General features: G+C 49.4%; 1 protein-coding gene across 2 annotated transcripts in view; it reads right to left on the bottom strand.

Annotated features, from left to right (window-relative positions):
* Positions 1-19547, bottom strand: part of lrpap1 (low density lipoprotein receptor-related protein associated protein 1) — a 29802-nt gene extending 10255 nt beyond the window's left edge. The window contains exons 1-3 of one of the 2 annotated variants that reach the window (XM_072515724.1): positions 19334-19547; positions 3038-3182; positions 2352-2482 (exon numbers count right to left, since the gene is read on the bottom strand). In XM_072515724.1, the coding sequence (XP_072371825.1) occupies positions 2352-2482; positions 3038-3182; positions 19334-19504 (447 nt within the window). In that variant the 5' untranslated portion in view covers positions 19505-19547. The remainder of the gene's footprint in view (positions 1-2351; positions 2483-3037; positions 3183-19333) is intronic. The other variant, XM_072515723.1, reaches the window with a different exon arrangement.
* Between the last annotated feature and the right edge of the window lie 204 nt (positions 19548-19751).

Below are 19751 nucleotides of genomic sequence, written 5' to 3' on the forward strand. Positions count from 1 at the left end.
GCTGAATGGCCTCCTTCTGCACTGTAAATTTTATAATCTATAATCTTTCATCAGAACTGGGAAAAGTTAGAGATGCAGGATGTTTTACGCATATACGAATTAGAAGTAGGAGGAGGCCACTCAGCCCCTCGAGCCTGCTCCACCATTCAATGAGCTAATGGATGATCCGACTGTGGTTTCAACTCCACTTTATGCTTTTGAACAAGGGGTAGATCGGACAAGTGAAGTGATTGTCTCGAAGACAGGAGAGATTGAATGACAGAAGAGATAGTTTGACCGGGTCAAGGGTGAGGAGGCAAGAAAATGAACAAAAGGTGTGCGGGGAAATGAGGCTGTTAAGATCTGAAGAGTTCTATCTGAAAGAGTTTGTGGATTTGGATCCCATAAGAATGCTCAAAAGGCAATTGCACGTGTGTTTGCATGAAACTAATTTGCAGGCGTATGGGACTGAATTGAGCCAGCACAGGTAAGCTGGGCTGAATGGTCTCCTTCTGTGCAGTATGATTCTATGATATAAAAAAGTTGTGTTGTGTCGGTGTTGAATTGTTAAACTTGCGTGATTTAGGCTAGGCTGGTTGGCAAGAAGAGGGTGGAGCTGAACAAGGTCAATGTTTCTGAGGCAGAGATAAAGGAGGTTAACAAAAATGCAGCTTGTCTAATTGACTGGAATTGTTACATTTAAATTGAAGGCTTTCCGTTCAATAAACTATGTGATTGTTTGACCTAATGTCATTGGAAGATACAATCTCACTGACTTGTTTCGAAACTCAACTACTCTCCCCTTGACATGGTCAAACAAGATAAAAACCCAGGCAATTTTGGGGAAAACAATCTGGCGAATTCCTCTTGGACTCATCTAGGTGATTGAAACTAGTCCAGGAGAACACACCGGGGTCAAGATATTGGAGTAAAAGGGAGATTCAAGAACGGAGCAAGATATAGATTAAAAATAAAATATGGATAAAATGATGTGAAGAATGGAATTTATAAGAGTGCAACCGTTTGAAGGGGTGTTTTTGATATGTGAATTAGCGGAGCAGCAGGAAAACAAGTGTTTACCTAAGTAACCTGGGGATTAACAACGATGTATTGAAATAAGTGGAAGAACTGTAGACGAGGCGAGTTCAAAGTGGAGAGAGAAGAATACAATTATCACCTATATGACAAAAGTCTGGTCCAAGGGGTTATCTTGGACCAGAATAGGGCAGCACGGTAGCATTGTGGATAGCACAATTGCTTCACAGCTCTAGGGTCCCAGGTTCGATTCCGGCTTGGGTCCCTGTCTGTGCGGAGTCTGCACATCCTCCCCGTGTGTGCGTCGGTTTCCTCCGGGTGCTCCGGTTTCTTCCCACAGTCCAAAGATGTGCAGGTTAGGTGGATTGGCCGTGATAAATTGCTCTTAGTGTCCAAAATTGCCCGTAGTATTGGGTGGGGTTACTGGGTTATGGGGTTAGGGTGGAGGTGTTGACCTTGGGTAGGGTGCTCTTTCCAAGAGCCGGTGCAGACTCGACGGGCCAAATGGCCTCCTTCTGCACTGTAAATTCTATGATAATGATAATCTAGGTAGGGTAACATCAAAGGAGGCAAGCAGTAAACCCATAGCAGGGTATCCAGTACAGCCGGTGAGCACCCGCAACCATCGCCACACCCAGCTGGAAAGGTAGTGTGTCTCCTGAAACCAAGTTGGAGCCAAAAGCTGCAGTTTTAAGAACTCAGAAACACCACGTTGAATTAAGAAAGGTTTTATACGCTGGATGTATCTCAAGAGTTATATGATATTGTATGTTGTTTGGGAAAGGGGCTTTTCTCGAAGGTTAGGAACATAGGTAGCTGGGAACGGGGTTAACGTCATAAAATAGTGTGTGTATATAACTAGCCATTATTCTTGTTAAGTGTACTGTTGTTATTGTGTATTTCCTTTAAGTTAATAAATATTATTTACTAATAACATGACTGGACTGTTCCTCACTGGCTTGCATATCTTTCCTCACATTATACCAAATTGAAAATATACACCACTAAGCACTGGAGTTCCAAGTTACCCTTCTGGGTCTTGGAATACCCTCGCATTTAACATCAACAGGGCTCTTAACATCTAGCCCTGAACTCCTAATTTTTGTAATGGGCAATATGTGCCCTCATCACAAAGATGTCCAGCTCACATAAATCACTGCATGGCACAAAGCTAATTCATTGTGTTGGAAGCACAAGGGTAGTGAGATCTAATGCTAGATTTCTTCGAGGCTGTGTACAAACCTCCTTTAGAGGAGTGATAACTTGTTTCTGGTTGCTTTGATTAATTTAGGGGACCGTGTCTTTTGAATCAGAGCCAAAATAAGGCAACCACCAACCTTATTCCACAATTTCTCCAGTTTTGGATCATCAAACACATCATTTTCAGAGTCCATCGAATCTCTCAGATAATTTGTGTCCATAGCAGCAGCATCCTTTCTTCCATCAAGTCTGTACTTGGTGAGAATTACTGAATCGAAAACAAAAATAGTGAAGTTTACTGGCTAAAGTTGCTTTATCTTATAACTGTCAACCATAGCTCAGTTGGTAACAGAGTCGGAAGGTTGTGGCTTTAAGTCCAGGATGTGAGCACAAAAATCAAAGAACTGACACTCCACTGCAGTACTAAGAAGTTCTGCAGGGTCAGAGACATTAAATCAAGGCCATGTCTGCCCTGTCAGGTGCATGTAAAAGATTCCATTGTAGTTTGAAAAGCAGAGGGGTTATCCCCCGTGTCCTGGCCAATAATTATTCCTCACATCAATATCACCAAATCAGACAATAAAATCATTATTCACACTTTGGCAGCTTACTATGCACAAAATGGTTGACCCGTTTCCTACATGACCAGGCTTCAAAAGATATTTCACTGGTTCTGAAGCTCTCTGGATTTCCGGAGGTCAGGAAAGTCATTCTATCAATGCAAGTGTTTCTTTTTCTCTGTTTGCGTGCCTCTCTCTGTGTCTGTCAGGAAATCCAGTAATTACAGACCCGCTTCAGAGTTTAGAAGACACTAAGGGTTTACCATTGAAGTTACGCCGCAGCTTGGCTTCCTTCTCGCCGTCCTCATCGAGCCCGTCAGCTTTCAACTTTTTCCAGTTCAGCTCGTCCTTCTCCTGGATTTTCAGGTCACTGTGAAGCTCGGCTAGTTTCACAGGAGAGAACTGGAGCTGCAGAAAGAAGCAGAGGGAAACATACATTGACACGGCTTAACATCTGGTGGAATTGGATGTAGGAGATGGAGGATTCCCTCTGGTGCGGGAGAGAGAGAGGGCTGATCAGACCAAAGTGTGTAAAATGTTAAATGGAATCAGTAGGGTAGATACAAATAAATTATTTCAGCTGGCCAGGGTGAAATAAGAACAAAGCGGACATCAATTTTTCCACGTGATAGGTAGTGAAAATCTCAAATTCCATGTCCCACAGAAGCATTTTGGAGCATCGGGAAAATAGAGCTTTCTAGACAAGGCCGAAAGTATGGTTTTAGGCAAAGGTATTAAGAGAAAGGAAACAAACACAGTAAGTGGGACTGAAATACTGACCAGCCAAGTACTGTACTTACACCAACAACTTATATTCAGATAGCACTTTTAATGCACAGAAAGAAGGCAACCAAGAGATAAAAACAAAGAGAACTGGATAACTAACTATAAAAGCGAAAATGCAAATAAGATAAAGCTTCAATCAAAGCATACCAACTTACTAACAGCAATAATGGTCAGTGTTGGTGTGCAACTGAAAAAGTCAAGACTACCACTTGAAAAATTTGAAAGATCAGGGCTTAAATGATTAAAAGTCATGGTTAACTAAAATCAGCAATTATTTGAAACAAAGTCATCGTTATTTACTAATTAACAGAAAACAGTTGTGATCAAATGGGTCATTTTCAGGTTAGCAAACTGTAACTAGCGGAGTGCCACTGAGATCAGTTATTTACAGCTTATGTTAGTAATTTTGATGAAGGGGCTGTATATATTGTAGCCACATTTATTGATGTTACAAAGATAGGCTGGAGAACCCTGGAATTCTCTTCCCCAGAGAGCAGTGGAGGTCAGTCCATTGAATATATTCACGGCCGAGTTAGGTTTTTGATCTACAAGGGATCAGGGGGTCAGGCAGGAAAATGGAGTTAAAGCCACGATCAGTTCAGCAGAGTGGGCCTCTGGTCCTACTCCGTCTCAATTATCAGCAGGAGCCGAAGTGTTAGCACTCCCTGGACTATTGCAACACTGCAGTGCTCTGTGACCCAGAGGAAGCAATGTTTCAGTTGGCTGGTGAGATTCAGGGGACAGAACATAACATTGATCTATTTCCCCATACCGAGGTGCCTTCTCCCATGCCTCAGCAAGTTTCATTCGCAAGAAGCTGACACACAAAGAAAATTCCAGGGAGTTAACCATTTCAGCTGGGACCCTACAACTGGCCTCACCACATCTGGGCTGGGGGAGAAGAGGAATGTTTTTTAAAAACTGGATGAGCAATAATTTGTTTCCTTCATGAACTAAATCACACTGAAATAAACGAATGCAACTAACAAAACTCAAATGTAACATATGTACAACTCAGCTTTCTTATCTACAGCCCTTGAGCATGATTTCTTTAACTCTCCCATTTTGAGTCAGATTTTCTAAAGACACTTGTTGGTTCTACATTTTTTACAATTCATTTATGGGCTGTGGGCGCCATCGTCTAAGCCAGCATTTACTGCCCATCCCTAGTTGCCCTTGGTGGTGGTGAGCTTCCTTCTTAAACCGCTGCAGTCCCCGAGGTAGAGGCACACCCACAGTGCTGTTAGAGAGGATATTCCACGATTTTGACCCAGCGACAGTGAAGGAATGGCGATATACATATAATAAGTCAGGATGGTGAATGGCTTGGAGGGGAACTTGCAAGTGGTGGGGTTCCCAGCTATCTGCTTCCCTTGCCCTTCTAGATGGTAGCGGTCGTGGGTTTGGAAGGTGCTGCATAAGAAACCTTGGTGAGTTCCTGCAGTGCATCTTGTAGATGGTACACACTGTTCCTTGGTGGTGGAGGCATTAAATGTTTATGGAAGGGTAGCAATCAAGTGGAAGACTGCTTTGTCCTGGATAGCACAAGCTCATCCAGGCAAGTGGAAAATATTGTGCCTTGTGATCAGGTTTTGGGGAGCCATGGTATTTATATGGCTAGTTTAATTTTGTTTCTGGTTAATGGTAACCCCCAGGATGTTAATTGTGGAGGGTTCAGCAAGGGTAATGCCATTAAATGTTAAGGGGTGTTGGTTAGATTCTGTCATTGAAGATGGTCACTGTTTGGCTGTTGTGTGGCATGAATGTTACTTGCCACTTGGAGCCCGAGCCCCGATATTGTCTCAGTCTTGCTGTATTTGAACATAGACTGCTTCAGTATCTGAGGAGTTGTGAATGGTGCTGAACATGCAGTTATCAGCAGAGACCCTCAATCCTTACCTTATGATGGAAGGAAGGTCATTGATGAAGCTGAAGAAGTCACTCTCACCTCACCTCTGGTATTCAGCACTTTTGTCCAAGTTTGGACTAAGGCTGTAATGAGGTCAAGAACTGAGTGACCCTGTTGAAACTCAAACTGAGCGTCAAGTGAGCAGGTTATTGCTAAGTAACTGACGCTTGATAGAACTGATGACCCCTCCCATCACTTTACTGATGATCGAGAGGAGAATGATTGGGCAGTAATTGGCTGGGTTGGATTTGTCCTGTGTCTTGTGTACAAGACATACCTGGGCAATTTTCCACATTGCCAGGTAGGTGCCAGTGTAACTGTACTGGAACAGCTTGGCTAGGGGTGTGGCAAGTTCTGGAGCACAAGCCTTCAGTACTATTGCCGGAATATTGTGAGGGTCCATAGCCTTCGTAGAATCCAGTGCCTGCAGCTATTTCCTGATATCATGTGGCTAGAATCGAATTGGCTGAAGGCTGACATCTGTGATGCTGTGGATCTCCGGAGGAGACCAAGATGGATCATTCACTAGGAACCTCTGGTTGAAAGTTGTTGTGAATACTTCAGCCACATCTTCTGCCCTGGGCTCCTCCATCATTGAGGATAGGGATATTTGTGGAGCTTCCACCTCCAGTGAGTTGTTAAATTGTCCACCACCATTCACGGCGGATGTGGCAAGACTACATCCATTGATCTGATCCATTGGTTGTAGATTTTCTTAACTCTGTCTATCACTTGCTGCTTATGTTGTATGGCATGCAAGTAGTTCTGTGTTGTAGCTTTGACATCTTATTTTTAGGTATGCCTGGTATTGCACCTGGCATGCCCTCCTTCACTCTTCATTGAACAAGGGTTGATCCCCTGGCTTGGTTGGAATGGAAGAGTGGGGGTTATGCAGGAATCAGGTTACAGATTGCGGCTGAGTGCAATTCTGCTGTTGCTGATGGTCCACTGCGCCTCATAGATGCTCAGTCTTGAGTTGCTAGATCTGTTTGAAGTCTATTTAGCCACGGTGGCGGTGTGAAGATGGGACTTTGTCTCCACAAGGACTCCATGGTGGTCACTCCTACCAATGCACAGTTGCACCCTCACCAACTGCCGCTGTCCCAGTCTAGCAGCTATGTCCATTAGGACCCGGCCAGCTCGGTCTGTGATGGTACTACTGAGCCAACTTGGTGAGGAACACTGAAGTTCCCCCGACCAGAGTACATTCTATGCCCTTGCCACCCTCAGTGCTTCCTCCAAGCAAGTAGTACTGTAGTACTTATTCATCAGCTGAGAGGGGGGCGGAGTTGATGTTTGAGGACTCCCAGGACAATTCCCTCCTAACCATATACCACTGTACCACCATCACTGCTGGGCTTGTCCTGCCGGTCAGACAGGATATATCCAGGAATGGTGATAGAGGTGTCTGGGACATTATCTGGGACACGATCGTAGTGGGTCGAATCTTTTTAAAATTTTTATAAATATTTTTTATTAAGGTTTTTTAACACAACTTTTTTCCCCTTACAAACAATCGCCCCCCCCCACACAGTAACAAAATAGCGCAAATTCTCCGAGCAAGATATATACGTGGCAAGATGGTATATTTACATAGCTTTATACACTGGCTCTTGGCCGCGCGTACCGTTTCCCCCCACCCTCCATGCTATCTCCCGCTCGTCCACCCCCTCAAACAGTCTCTCGTTCCCCCCTCCCCCCGCCCCCACCCCCCCCCAGGGTTGCTGCTGCTGCTGAACGACCTTCTTCTAACCCTCCGCGAGATATTCTAGGAACGGTTGCCACTGCCTGTAGAACCCCTGTGCAGACCCTCTCAAAGCGAACTTAATTCTCTCCAATTTTATGAACCCTGCCATGTCGATAATCCAGGCTAGGGGGCTTCGCCTCCTTCCACAATAGCAAGACCCTTCGCCGGGCTACTAGGGACACAAAGGCCAGAATTCCGGCCTCTTTCACCTCCTGCACTCCCGGCTCATCCACCACTCCAAATATTGCTAGCCCCCAGCTTGGCTTGACCCGGACTTTCACCACCTGGGATATTACTCCCGCCACTCCTCTCCAGAACCCCTCCAATGCCGGGCATGACCAAAACATATGGACATGGTTCGCCGGGCTCCCTGAACATCTTTCACATCTATCCTCTACCCCAAAGAACCTACTCAGCCTCGCCCTCGTCAGATGCGCTCTGTGAACCACCTTAAATTGTATCAGACTGAGCCTGGCACACGAGGAGGAGGTATTAACCCTACCCAGGGCGTCGGCCCATAGACCTTCCTCAATCTCCTCCCCCAGCTCCTCCTCCCATTTACCTTTCAGTTCTTCTACTAGCGCTTCCCCCTCTTCTTTCATCTCTTGGTATATTTCCAACACCTTGCCCTCCCCGACCCATACCCCCCGAGATCACCCTATCTTGAACTTCTTGTGCCGGGAGCAACGGAAATTCCCTCACCTGTCGCCTCACAAAAGCCCTCACCTGCATATATCTAAATGCATTTCCGGGGGTAACTCAAATTTCTCCTCCAGTGCCCCCAGGCTCGCAAATGTCCCGTCAATAAACAGGTCCCCCATTATCCCCGCCCGATGCCAGCCTTGGAACCCCCCGTCCATCTTCCCCGGGACAAACCGGTGGTTACCCCTGATCGGGGACCACACCGATGCTCCCATTGCACCCCTGTGTCTTCTCCACTGCCCCAGATCTTTAGTGTTGCTGCCACCGCCGGGCTTGTGGTGTATTTTGTCGGCGAGAGCGGCAGCGGTGCCGTTACCAACGCCCCCAGGTTCGTTCCTTTACAGGACGCCATCTCCATCCTCTTCCATGCCGTCCCCTCTCCCTCCATAACCCACTTACGGACCATCGCCACATTTGCTGCCCAGTAGTAACTCTCTAGGTTTGACAAAGCCAACCCTCCTCGGTCCCTGTTGCGTTCCAAGAACCCTCTCCTAACCCTCGGGGTCTTATTTGCCCACACATACCCCATGATACTCCTACCTACTCTCTTGAAAAAGCCCTTGGTGATCACGATGGGGAGGCACTGAAACACGAACAAAAACCTCGGAAGGACCACCATTTTGACCGACTGCACCCTACCCGCCAACGAGAGCGGGAGCATGTCCCATCTTTTAAAATCCTCCTCCATTTGCTCCACCACCCTCGTCAAATTCAGTTTATGTAGGGCCCCCCAACTTCTGGCTATCTGGATCCCCAGACCGAAAACTCCTCTCCGCCCTCCTCAGCGGTAGGTCCCCTATCCCCCTTTCTTGGTCCCCTGCCTGTAATACAAAAAGCTCACTCTACTCTACATTAAGCTTGTAGCCCGAGAACTCTCCAAACTCCTTCAGAGTCTGCATGACCTCCACCATCCCCTCCATTGGGTCCGCCACGTATAGCAGCAGGTCATCCGCATATAGCGATACCCGATGCTCCTCTCCCCCGCGGACTATCCCCCTCCATTTCTGAGACTCCCGAAGTGAAATGGCCACGGGTTCGATCGCCAATGCAAACAAGAGGGGGGACAGGGGGCACCCCTGTCTCGTCCCTCGGTACAGCCGAAAGTACTCCGACCTCCGCCGGTTGCTCACTCCGCTCGCCACCGGGGCGCTGTAAAGGTGCTTAACCCATCTAATAAACCCTCCCCCGAACCCAAACCTGCGCAATACCTCCCAGAGGTACTCCCACTCTACTCGGTCAAAGGCTTTTTCCGCGTCCATAGCTGCCACTATCTCCGCCTCTCCCTCCTCCGATGTCATCGTTATCACGTTTAAGAGCCGCCGCACATTGGTATTTAACTGCCTGCCCTTTACGAATCCCGTTTGGTCTTCGTGAATCACCCCCGGGACACAGTCCTCAATCCTAGTGGCCAGTACCTTCGCCAATAGCTTAGCATCCACATTGAGGAGCGAAAACGGCCTGTACGATCCACATTGCTGTGGATCCTTGTCTCGCTTTAGAATCAGGGAGATTGTCGCCTCCGACATTGTCTGGGGCAGGGTTCCCTCCTCTCTTGCCTTGTTGAAGGTCCTCACTAGTAGCGGGGCCAGCAGGTCCACATATTTTCTACAGAATTCCACTGGGAACCCATCCGGCCCCGGGGCCTTCCCCGCCTGCATGCTCCCCAAACCCTTACTCAACTCCTGCACCCCAATTGGTGCCCCCAAACCAATCGCCTCCTGCTCCTCCACCCTCGGGAACCCCAGCTGGTCCAGGAATCGCCTCATCCCCCCTTCCCCCCCTGGGGGCTGGGATCTGTACAGCTCTTCATAGAAGTCCTTAAATACCTTATTTATTTCCCTTGCCCCTCGAACCGTGGCTCTCCTTCCATCTTTGATTACCCCTATTTCCCTCGCTGCCGCCCTCTTACGGAGATGGTACGCCAGCATCCGACTAGCCTTTTCCCCGTACTCGTAAGTCGCCCCTTGCGCCTTCCTCCACTGTGCCTCCGCCTTGCCCGTGGTCAGCAGGTCAAACTCCGTCTGGAGCCGTTGCCTCTCCCCAAGTAATCTTTCCTCCGGGGCCTCTGCGTATCTCCTGTCCACCCGCAAGATCTCCCCCACTAGCCTCTCCCTTTCCATTCCCTCTATCTTCTCCCTATGATCCCTGATGGAGATCAGCTCTCCCCTGATCACCGCCTTCAACGCCTCCCATACCACCCCCACTCGCACCTCCCCGTTGTCGTTGGCCTCCAAGTGCCTTTCAATACACCCCCTCACCTTCCCACACACCACCTCATCGGCCAGCAGTCCCACATCCAGCCGCCACAGCGGGCGTTGGTCCCTCTCCTCTCCCAGCTCCAGCTCCATCCAGTGCGGGGCATAGTCCGAAACGGCTATGGCCGAATACTCCGTCCCCCCCACTCTCGGGATGAGCGCCCTGCCCAGAACAAAGAAATCTATCCGGGAGTAAGCCTTATGCACGTGGGAGAAAAAAGAAAATTCCCTGGCCTGCGGTCTTGCAAACCTCCATGGGTCCACTCCCCCCATCTGATCCATAAACCCCCTAAGTACCTTGGCCGCCGCCGGCCTCCTTCCCGTCCTTGATCTGGAGCGGTCCAGTGCTGGGTCCAGCACCGTATTGAAATCCCCTCCCATTATTAGTCCTCCTACCTCCAGGTCCGGAATGCGCCCCAACATGCGCTTCATGAATCCAGCATCATCCCAGTTTGGGGCGTATACATTTACCAACACCACCCACGTCCCTTGCAACCTACCACTCACCATCACATATCTCCCTCCATTATCCGCTACGATAGTCTTGGCCTCAAATGACACATGCTTTCCCACCAGAATTGCCACCCCTCTATTTTTTGCATCCAATCCCGAGTGAAATACCTGTCCTACCCATCCCTTTCTTAACCTGACCTGGTCCGCCACCTTCAGGTGTGTCTCTTGGAGCATTGCCACATTTGCCTTCAAGTGCGCGAACACTCGAGCCCGCTTCACCGGCCCATTCAGGCCCCTCACGTTCCACGTTATCAGCCGGATTGGAGGGACTCTCACCCCCCCCCCCCCCCCACCCCCGCCGACTAGCCATCTCCTTTTCTGGGCCAGTCCCTTGTCCGCGTCTCCCTCACTCTCCAGTCCCCCAGCTGGGGGACCCCCGCCCCAGCCACCTCTTCTGTGTCCCGTTCTCTTTCAGCCAGTGCAGCAGCAACCCTTTGCCCCCCCTCCCCCCCCGCTAGATTCCCGTCTAGCTTTTTTGCTCCCCCCATATCCCTCCCGTAAGTCAGCCGACACCTGCTGACCCCGGCTTCCCCCGCCATCCCTTTAACCCCCCCCGTGTGGGAATCTCCCAATTAATGTACATTCCTTTGTTCCCCTTCCCGCCTTTTTTTTTGCCGCGCGCGGGAAAGACAACCCCGCGCTTCCCAAAGCCTGCCCCGCCTCCCATGGCGCAGCTCCTGTCATGGCCTTGTCCCTCTCCCCCAGCCCATATATCCTTTCCTGTGCGTGGCTGACCCCCTATGTACAACAACCGTCATACTTCAACCCTCCAACACCCCCCTCCCACACAAACCCTCAATTAGAGTCCAATTTTTCAGCTAGTATAAAGGTCCACGCCTCTTCGGGCGTTTCGAAGTAGTGGTGTTGGCCATTATGTGTAACCCACAGTCGCGCTGGCTGCAGCATTCCAAATTTCACTCCTTTCCGATGCAGCACCGCTTTGGCCCGGTTGAAACCCGCTCTCCGCTTAGCGACCTCCGCGCTCCAGTCCGGGTATATTCTGATCTCCGCATTGTCCCACTTGCTGCTTTGTTCCTTCTTGGCCCATTTCAGGACCCTCTCTCTGTCCGTAAACCGGTGAAATCTCACCACCATCGCCCTTGGCGGCTCATTTGCCTTGGGCTTCCTCGCTAGCATTCGGTGCGCCCCATCCAGCTCCAGCAATCCCGGGGGGGCCTCCGCACCCATCAGCGTCCCGATCATTGTGCCCGCATATGCCGCGGCATCGGCCCCCTCCACTCCTTCTGGGAGACCCAGGGTCCTCAAATTGTTTCTCCTTGACCTGTTCTCCAGGTCTTCGAGTCTTCCCGCCCACGTCCTGTGCAGCGCCTCGTGCCGCTCCACTCTCTCCGCCAGGCCCACGAGCTCGTTGTCGTTCTCACTCACTTTTTCCTGGATCTCCTGAATCTTCACCTCTTGGGCTTTCTGGGTTGCTCCAAGTTTTTCCACCATTGCCAGTATAGGTGCCACCATCTCCTTACGCAGCTCCTCGAAGCAGCACTTGATGAACTCTTTCATCTCCTCTCTGTCCATGGGCGCCGCCATTTTGTTTTTTTCTTCTCCCGCTGCTCCAGGGCCGCTTTCCTCGCCGTTTCACTGCGGGTCCGGTCCATGCAGGTCTTCCCACGTGGTTCTTCCCACGGGTTGATTTTTTTTAAAAGGTCCGTTGGGGCTCCGTTAGCGGGCCCAAAAGTCCGTTCCTGCGGGAGCTGCCGACTCGCGCGGCTTAGCTCCGCATCGCCGCGACCCGGAAGTCCAGTGGGTCGAATCTTGAACGACGATGAGTCAGAATACAGGAGGGAGATAGAAAACCAAGTGGAGTGGTGCAGCGACAACAATATGTCCCTCAATGTTAGAAAAACTAAAGAGCTGGTCATTGACTTCAGGAAGCATCCCTGTCAGCATCAACGGGGCCGAGGCGGAGATGGTGAACAATTTCAAATTCCTCGGCGTACACATCACCAAAAATATGTCCTGGGCCACCCACGTCAAAGCTATGACCAAGAAAGCACAACAGCGCCTATACTTTCTCAGGAAACTAAGGAAACTCGGCATGTCCATACTGAACCTTACCAACTTTTACAGATGTACCATAGAAAGCATCCTTTCGGGCTGCATCACAGCCTGGTATGGCAACTGCTCAGCCCAAGACCGTGAGAAACTACAGAGAATCGCGAACACAGCCCAGTCCATCACGCGAACCCGCCTCCCATCCATTGACTGTCTACACCTCCTGCTGCCTTGGGAGAGCGGGCAGCATAATTAAACCTCTCCCAATCGGCTTATTCACTCTTCCAACTTCTTCCATAGGGCAGGAGATACAAAAGCCTGAGAACACGCACAAACAGATTCAAAAACAGCCCCGCTTTTATGACCCTCTTATGGACTGATCTAATCTCTTCACACATCTTCGCTACTGGCTGCAGGATTGGTGTAGGAGGGAGGGTTTCAGTTACGTGGATAATTGGAGCACATTCTGGGGAAGGTGGGATGGTTTGCATCTGAATCAGAGGGGCACCAATGTCCTGGGAGGGAAATTTGCTACGGCTCTTCAGGGGGGGGGGGGGGGGGGAGAACTAATTTTTCAGGGGGATGGGAAAACGAGCTGTAGTCCAGAAGCCAGTGTTGTGAGTAGTGAGTTACTGAGGAGGGTATCAAGGTCGCAGGAGTGTACCGGCAGACAGAAAGGTGGGTTGAAGTGTGTCTACTTCAATGCAAGGAGCATCCGGAATAAGGTAGGTGAACTTGGAGCGTGGATTGGTACTTGGGACTACGATGTTGTGCCCATTACGGAGACATGGTTAGAACAGGGACAGGAATGGTTGTTGGAAGTTCCGGGGTATAGATGTTTCAGTAAGAGTAGGGAAGGTGGTAAAAGAGGTGGAGGAGTAGCATTGTTAATCAAGGATAGTTTAACGGCTGCAGAAAGGCAGTTCGAAGGGGATCTGCCTACTGAGGTAATATGGGCCGAAGTTAGAAATAAGAAAGGAGCGGTCACGTTGTTAGGAGTTTTCTATAGGCCCCCAAATAGTAATAGAGATGTGGAGGAAGAAATTGCAAAACAGATTATGGATAGGTGTGGAGGTCTCAGGGTAGTTGCCATGGGTGACTTTAACTTTCCAAATATTGATTGGAACGTCTATAGGTCGAACAGTTCGGATGGGGCAGTTTTTGTCCAGTATGTGCAGGAGGGTTTCCTGACACAATATGTGGATAAGCTGACAAGAGGGGGGGGGGCACATTGGATTTGGTACTGGGTAATGAACCGGGCCAAGTGTTAGATTTGTTTGTGGGAGAGCACTTTGGAAATAGTGATCACAATTCGGTGTCTTTCACTATTGCAATGGAGAGGGATAGGGCCATACGGCGGGGCAAGGTTTATAATTGGTGGAGGGGTAATTATGATGTGATTAGGGAGCATAAGATGGGAACAGAAACTGTCAGGGAAAGGCACAAATGAAAAGTGGAGCTTGTTCAAGGAACAAATACCGCGTGTCCTTGATAGCTATGTCCCTGTCAGGCAGGGAGGAAATGGTTGTGTGAGGGAACCATGGCTCACAAAATAGGTTGAATGTCTTATCAGGAGGAAAAAGGAAGCGTATGTAAGGATGAGAAAATAAGGTTCAGTTGGGTCGCTTGAGGGTTACAAGGTAGCAAGGACTGAGCTAAAAAAGTGGCTTAGGAGAGCTAGGAGGGGGCATGAGAAGTCCTTGGCAGGTTGGATCAAGGAAAACCCCAAGGCATTTTACTCTTATGTGAGAAATAAAAGAATGACCAGGGTGAGGTTAGGGCTGGTCAAGGACAGTAGTGGGAACTTGTGCATGGCATCAGAATAGGAGAGGCGTTGAATGAATACTTTTCTTCAGTGTTCACCAAGGACAGGTGCCATGTTTTTGAGGATGTGTGTGTGATACAGGCGGATAGGCTGGAGGAGGTAGATGTTCTGAGGAAGGATGTATTAGCAATTTTGAAAAACCTTAGGGTCGACAAGTCCCCTGGGCCAGATGGGATATATCCAAGAATTCTTTGGGAGGCAAGGAATGAGATTGCAGAGCCTTTGATCTTTGGGTCCTCACTGTCCACGGCGATAGTGCCAGAGGACTGGAGAGTGGTGAATGTTGTTCCTCTGTTCAAGAAAGGGAACAGGAATTATAGGCCGGTTAGTCTTACTTCGGTGGTCAGTAAGTTAATGGAAAAGGTCCTGAAGGATAGGATTTATGACCATTTGGAAAGATGCAGGATAGTCAACACGGATTTGTGAAGGGCAAGTCTTGCCTCACAAATTTGATTGAATTCTTTGAAGAGGTAACTAAGTGTGTAGATGAAGGTAGAGCAGTTGATGTCGTATACATGGATTTTAGTAAGGCGTTTGATAAGGTTCCCCATGGTCGGCTTATGAAGAAAGTAAGGAGGTGTGGGATAGAGGGAAATTTGGCCAATTGGATAAGTAACTGGCTATCACATAGAAGACAGAGGGTGGTGGTGGGTGGAAATTTTTCAGACTGGAGACCAGTTACCAGCGGTGTACCACAGGGATCAGTGCTGGGTCCTCTGCTGTTAGTGATTTTTATCAATGACTTGGAGGAGGGTGCTGAAGGGTGGGTCAGGAAATTGGAGTAGTGGAGGAGTGGAGGGCTTTTGTAGGCTGCAGAGACAATGGTAGGATGCAGAGCTGGGCCGAAAAATGGCAAATGGAGTTTAACTCTGATCAGGGGCAGCACGGTAGCATTGTGGATAGCACAACTGCTTCACAGCTCCAGGGTCCCAGGTTCAATTCCGGCTTGGGTCACTGCCTGTGTGGAGTCTGCATATCCTCCATGTGTGTGCGTGGGTTTTCTCCGGGTGCTCCGGTTTCCTCCCACAGTCCAAAGATGTGCAGGTTAGGTGGATTGGCCATGATAAATTGCCCTTAGTGTTGGGTGGGGTTACTGGGTTATGGGGATAGGGTGGGGGTGTTGACCTTGGGTAGGGTGCTCTTTCCAAGAGCCAGTGCAGACTCGATGGGCCGAATGGCCTCCTTCTGCACTGTAAATTCTATGATCAGTGCGAGGTGATTCATCTTGGTAGAAAAAATTTGAATGCGGATTACAGGGTCAACGGCAGGGTTCTGAGGAATGTGGAGGAACAGAGAGATCTTGGGGTTCATGTCCACAGATCTCTGAAGGTTGCCACTCAAGTGGATAGAGCCGTGAAGAAGGCCTATAGTGTGTTAGTGTTTATTAACAGGGGGCTTTGAGTTTAAGAGCCGCGGGTTATGCTGCAACCTGGTGAGACCACATTTGGAGTATTGTGTGTGGTTCTGGTCACCTCACTATAGGATGTGAAAGCATTGGAAAGGGTGCAAAGGAGATTTACCAGGATGCTGCCTGGTTTGCAGGATAGGTCTTTTGAGGAAAGGTTGAGGGAGCTAGGGCTTTTCTCTTTGGAGCGGAGGAGGATGAGAGGCGACTTAATAGAGGTTTATAAGATGGTGAGGGGGATAGAGTGGACGTTCAGATACTATTTCCTCGGGTGGATGTAGCTGTTACAAGGGGGCATAACTATAAGGTTCAGGGTGGGAGATATAGGAGGGATGTCCGAGGTAGGTTGTTTATTCAGAGAGTGGTTAGGGTGTGGAATGGACTGCCTGCTGTGATAGTGGAGTCGGACATTTTAGGAACCTTCAAGCGGTTATTAGATAGGCACATGGAGCACACCAGAATGACAGGGAGTGGGATAGCTTGCTCTTGGTTTCAGACAATGCTGGGCACAACATTGGGGGCCGAAGGGCCTGTGCTGTTCTATGTTCTACTGAGTAGTACTACACACCTGTATGCTTCACTCGATGCCTGTGCCTATGTGTTTACATTGTAATTTATGTTTGCCCTATTATTTTCTTTTCATGTCTGGAATGATCGGTCTGAAATTTTACGCAGAACAATACTTTCACTGTAACTCGGTACACAGGACAATAAACAAATCCAATCTGTAAGGTATGATTCCATGAGTATGACAAGCCCCCAGATGTTAGTACTGGGGATTTTGCAGGGTCAACAGGCTGTTTGCCGTTGTCATTTCTGGTGATTAGGACAATGCTGGGTGATCCATCCAGTTTCATTTATTTTTATTTTCTTTGTCGTGGATGAATACAACTGAGGGACTTGCTAGACCATTTCAGTTTCAACACATTGCTGTGGGTCTGGAGCCACATGTAGTAGGCCAGACCAGGTAAGGACGGCAGGTTTCTTTTCTTCAAAGGACATTAGTAAACCAGTTGGGATTTTCTGACAATTGACAATGGTTTTATGGTCATCGTTAGACTTTTAATTCCAGGTATTTTATAGAATTTAAGTATGTGGGATTCGAACCCTGGTCCCTGAGAACACGCACTAACAGATTCAAAAACAGCCCTGCTGTTACGACCCTCCATTTTCCCAGGATTACTAGTCCAGCAACAATACCACTGCCACCACCACCTTACTGTACAGGAGTAAACTAGCTCATGAATGTGTTTCAATGGATTGGATTTCCTCCGGGTGCTTCGTTTTCCTCCCACAAGTCCCGAAAGACATGCTGTTAGGTGAATTGGACATTCTCAATTCCCCCCGTGTACCCGAACAGGCGCCGGAGTGTGGCGACTAGGGGATTTTCACAGTAACTTCATTGCAGTGTTAATGTAAGCCTACTTGTGACAATAATAAAGATTATTATTTTGAACTAATTCACTGTGGCTCTGTGGTCTAAAATCTCCACAAGATTAATTGAAATCACATGAAATCATAAAAAAGCAAAATTAGAGAACACAGGAACATGAGTAGGCCATTTAGCCCATCAAGCCTGCTCCACTACGCAATTAGATCACGGCAAATGATCTAAACCGGGGCTGGTTTAGCAAACTGGGCTAAATAGCTGGCTTTTAAAGCAGACCAAGGCAGGCCAGTAGCACGGTTCAATTACCATACCAGCCTCCCCGAACAGGCGCCGGAATTTGGCGACTAGGGGCTTTTCACATAACTTCATTTGAAGCCGACTTGTGACAATAAGCGATTTTCATTTTTCATTTCAAATCGTGTACCTCAGCGTCACTTTCCTGCACTATCCCCAGATCCCTGGATGTCATTAGTAACCAGAAATGTAGCGATTTTGGTCTTAAACATACTCAACGATTGAGCTTCCGCAGCCCTCTGGGGTAGAGAGTTCCAAAGATTCACCACTCTCCGAGTGAAGAAATTCTTTCTCGTCTAAGTCTTAAGTCATTCAGTATTCTGTTCCCTGGTTCTAGAATCACAGGGGAAACATTCTATCCACATCTACCCTGTGAGAATTTTGCAAATTTCAATGAAAAACAATGAAGTTTTAAAAAACTTTGAAATACTTAGGTGGGAGGAGCAGAGAGAGTGACAAAGATGAATCAAAATAGCACTGTTTCAAAGACAGCTGTGAATAACTCGTTAATGATTTATATATCCGGATAATTCTTTCCATCATTTTAAACAGAATGTCAAAAGCTGAACCATTTGTTAGTGTCGCCACTTTTGAAATACGGAAAGAGTGAACCTCAAACATCCCTGTCATTTACCCATTACCACCCTCCCGGTAAAAACACAGTTACAGATTAGGTAGGTCAGTCAACTGATAGATGTCTACTTCCCTTCATGAATATTTAATTTACTGCCTCTTGAACAAATGTAGTTCCAGAAAAGCATTCTGACATCAATCACTGCTCGATGTGCTTCTCTGAACAGACTTACTTTGTAGTTGCACATTCCCCATTCACAGTTAACGTGCAATTCCCCAGATTAATCTCTTCTATTCCACTCTGTGTTGCACAGACACTGGCCCCAGCCTGCAGGCCCCTCCCCACAGACACTTGTCCCAGCCATCTGGTGCCTTCCCAGAGACAGGATCCCAACTCTGGCCACACCCCAACAGGAACAACCCCAGCCCACTGGACCCTCCCCCACAGACACTGGACACCAGCAGTCTGGCCCCTCCCCCACAGGCAATGGAACCCTCCCCGACAGAAACTGGACTTCCAGCCCACGGGCCCCTCCCCCACTGACTGGACCCCATACCACTGGCCCATCAACCACTGACACCGGACCGCAGCCATTTGGCCCCTCCCAAGAGACTGGACCCACAGCCCACTTGTCCGTCCCCCACTGACACTGGAAACACAGCCCACTGGCCCCTTCCCCAGAGACTGGACGCAATGCACTCGGGCCCTGCCCCCACTGACATTGGACCCAGCCCACTGGCCCCTCCCCCACTGGACCCCAGCCCATTGGCCCCTCCCCCACAGAGACTGGACCTCCAGCCCACTGGCCCTGGACCCCAGCCCACGGGCCCTCCCCCCACTGACTGGACCCTATACCACTGGCCCATCACCCACTGACACTGGACCCCAGCAATTTGGCCACTCCCCAGGGACTGGACCCACAGCCCACTGGCCCCTCCCCCAGAGACTGGGCCCACTGCCCTTTGGCCCCTCCCCCACTGACACTGGACCCCAGCCCACTGGCCCCACCCCCAGACACTGGACCCCAGCCCACTGGCCCCTCCCCCACTGACACTGGACCCCAGCCCACTGGCCCCTCCCCCACTGGCCCCACCCCCACTGACACTGGACCCTTGCCCACTCGCTCCCCTCCCTCAGTCACTCACTCACCCGCTGCGCCTTCTCCCAGACCTGGTTGAGTTTAGCCATCCTGAATTCAATCTCCGCCTTCCCAGTTGCGTCCACCTCATTTTTCTCCCGCGAGTATTTGCCGACCGCCTGGGCCAGGCCGGGCAGCAGACAGACGGTGACCAGCGCCAGCCTCGCCCTGCAGACCGCCATCGCTCTGGCCGTGCACTGAGGGAGCCGTCACCCCGGCAACCGGGCCAACACTCACTGCGCCTGCGCTCGCGCAGGGCATGCCGGGTTCAGAGAGTCCGGCAAGAACGGGAACTACAGCTCCCAGAGGACATTGCGAGGCGACGAAGTCTCCAGCGAGTGCCGAGGTGCTGAGAGCAGCGCCAACGGGTGGGGCTCGGTATTGCACCACAGAAGCACATGGTGGTTGTGGAGGAACTGGTCAATTTGG

The sequence above is a fragment of the Scyliorhinus torazame genome, chromosome 9, assembly GCF_047496885.1.
Source record: "Scyliorhinus torazame isolate Kashiwa2021f chromosome 9, sScyTor2.1, whole genome shotgun sequence".
NCBI lineage: Eukaryota > Metazoa > Chordata > Chondrichthyes > Carcharhiniformes > Scyliorhinidae > Scyliorhinus > Scyliorhinus torazame.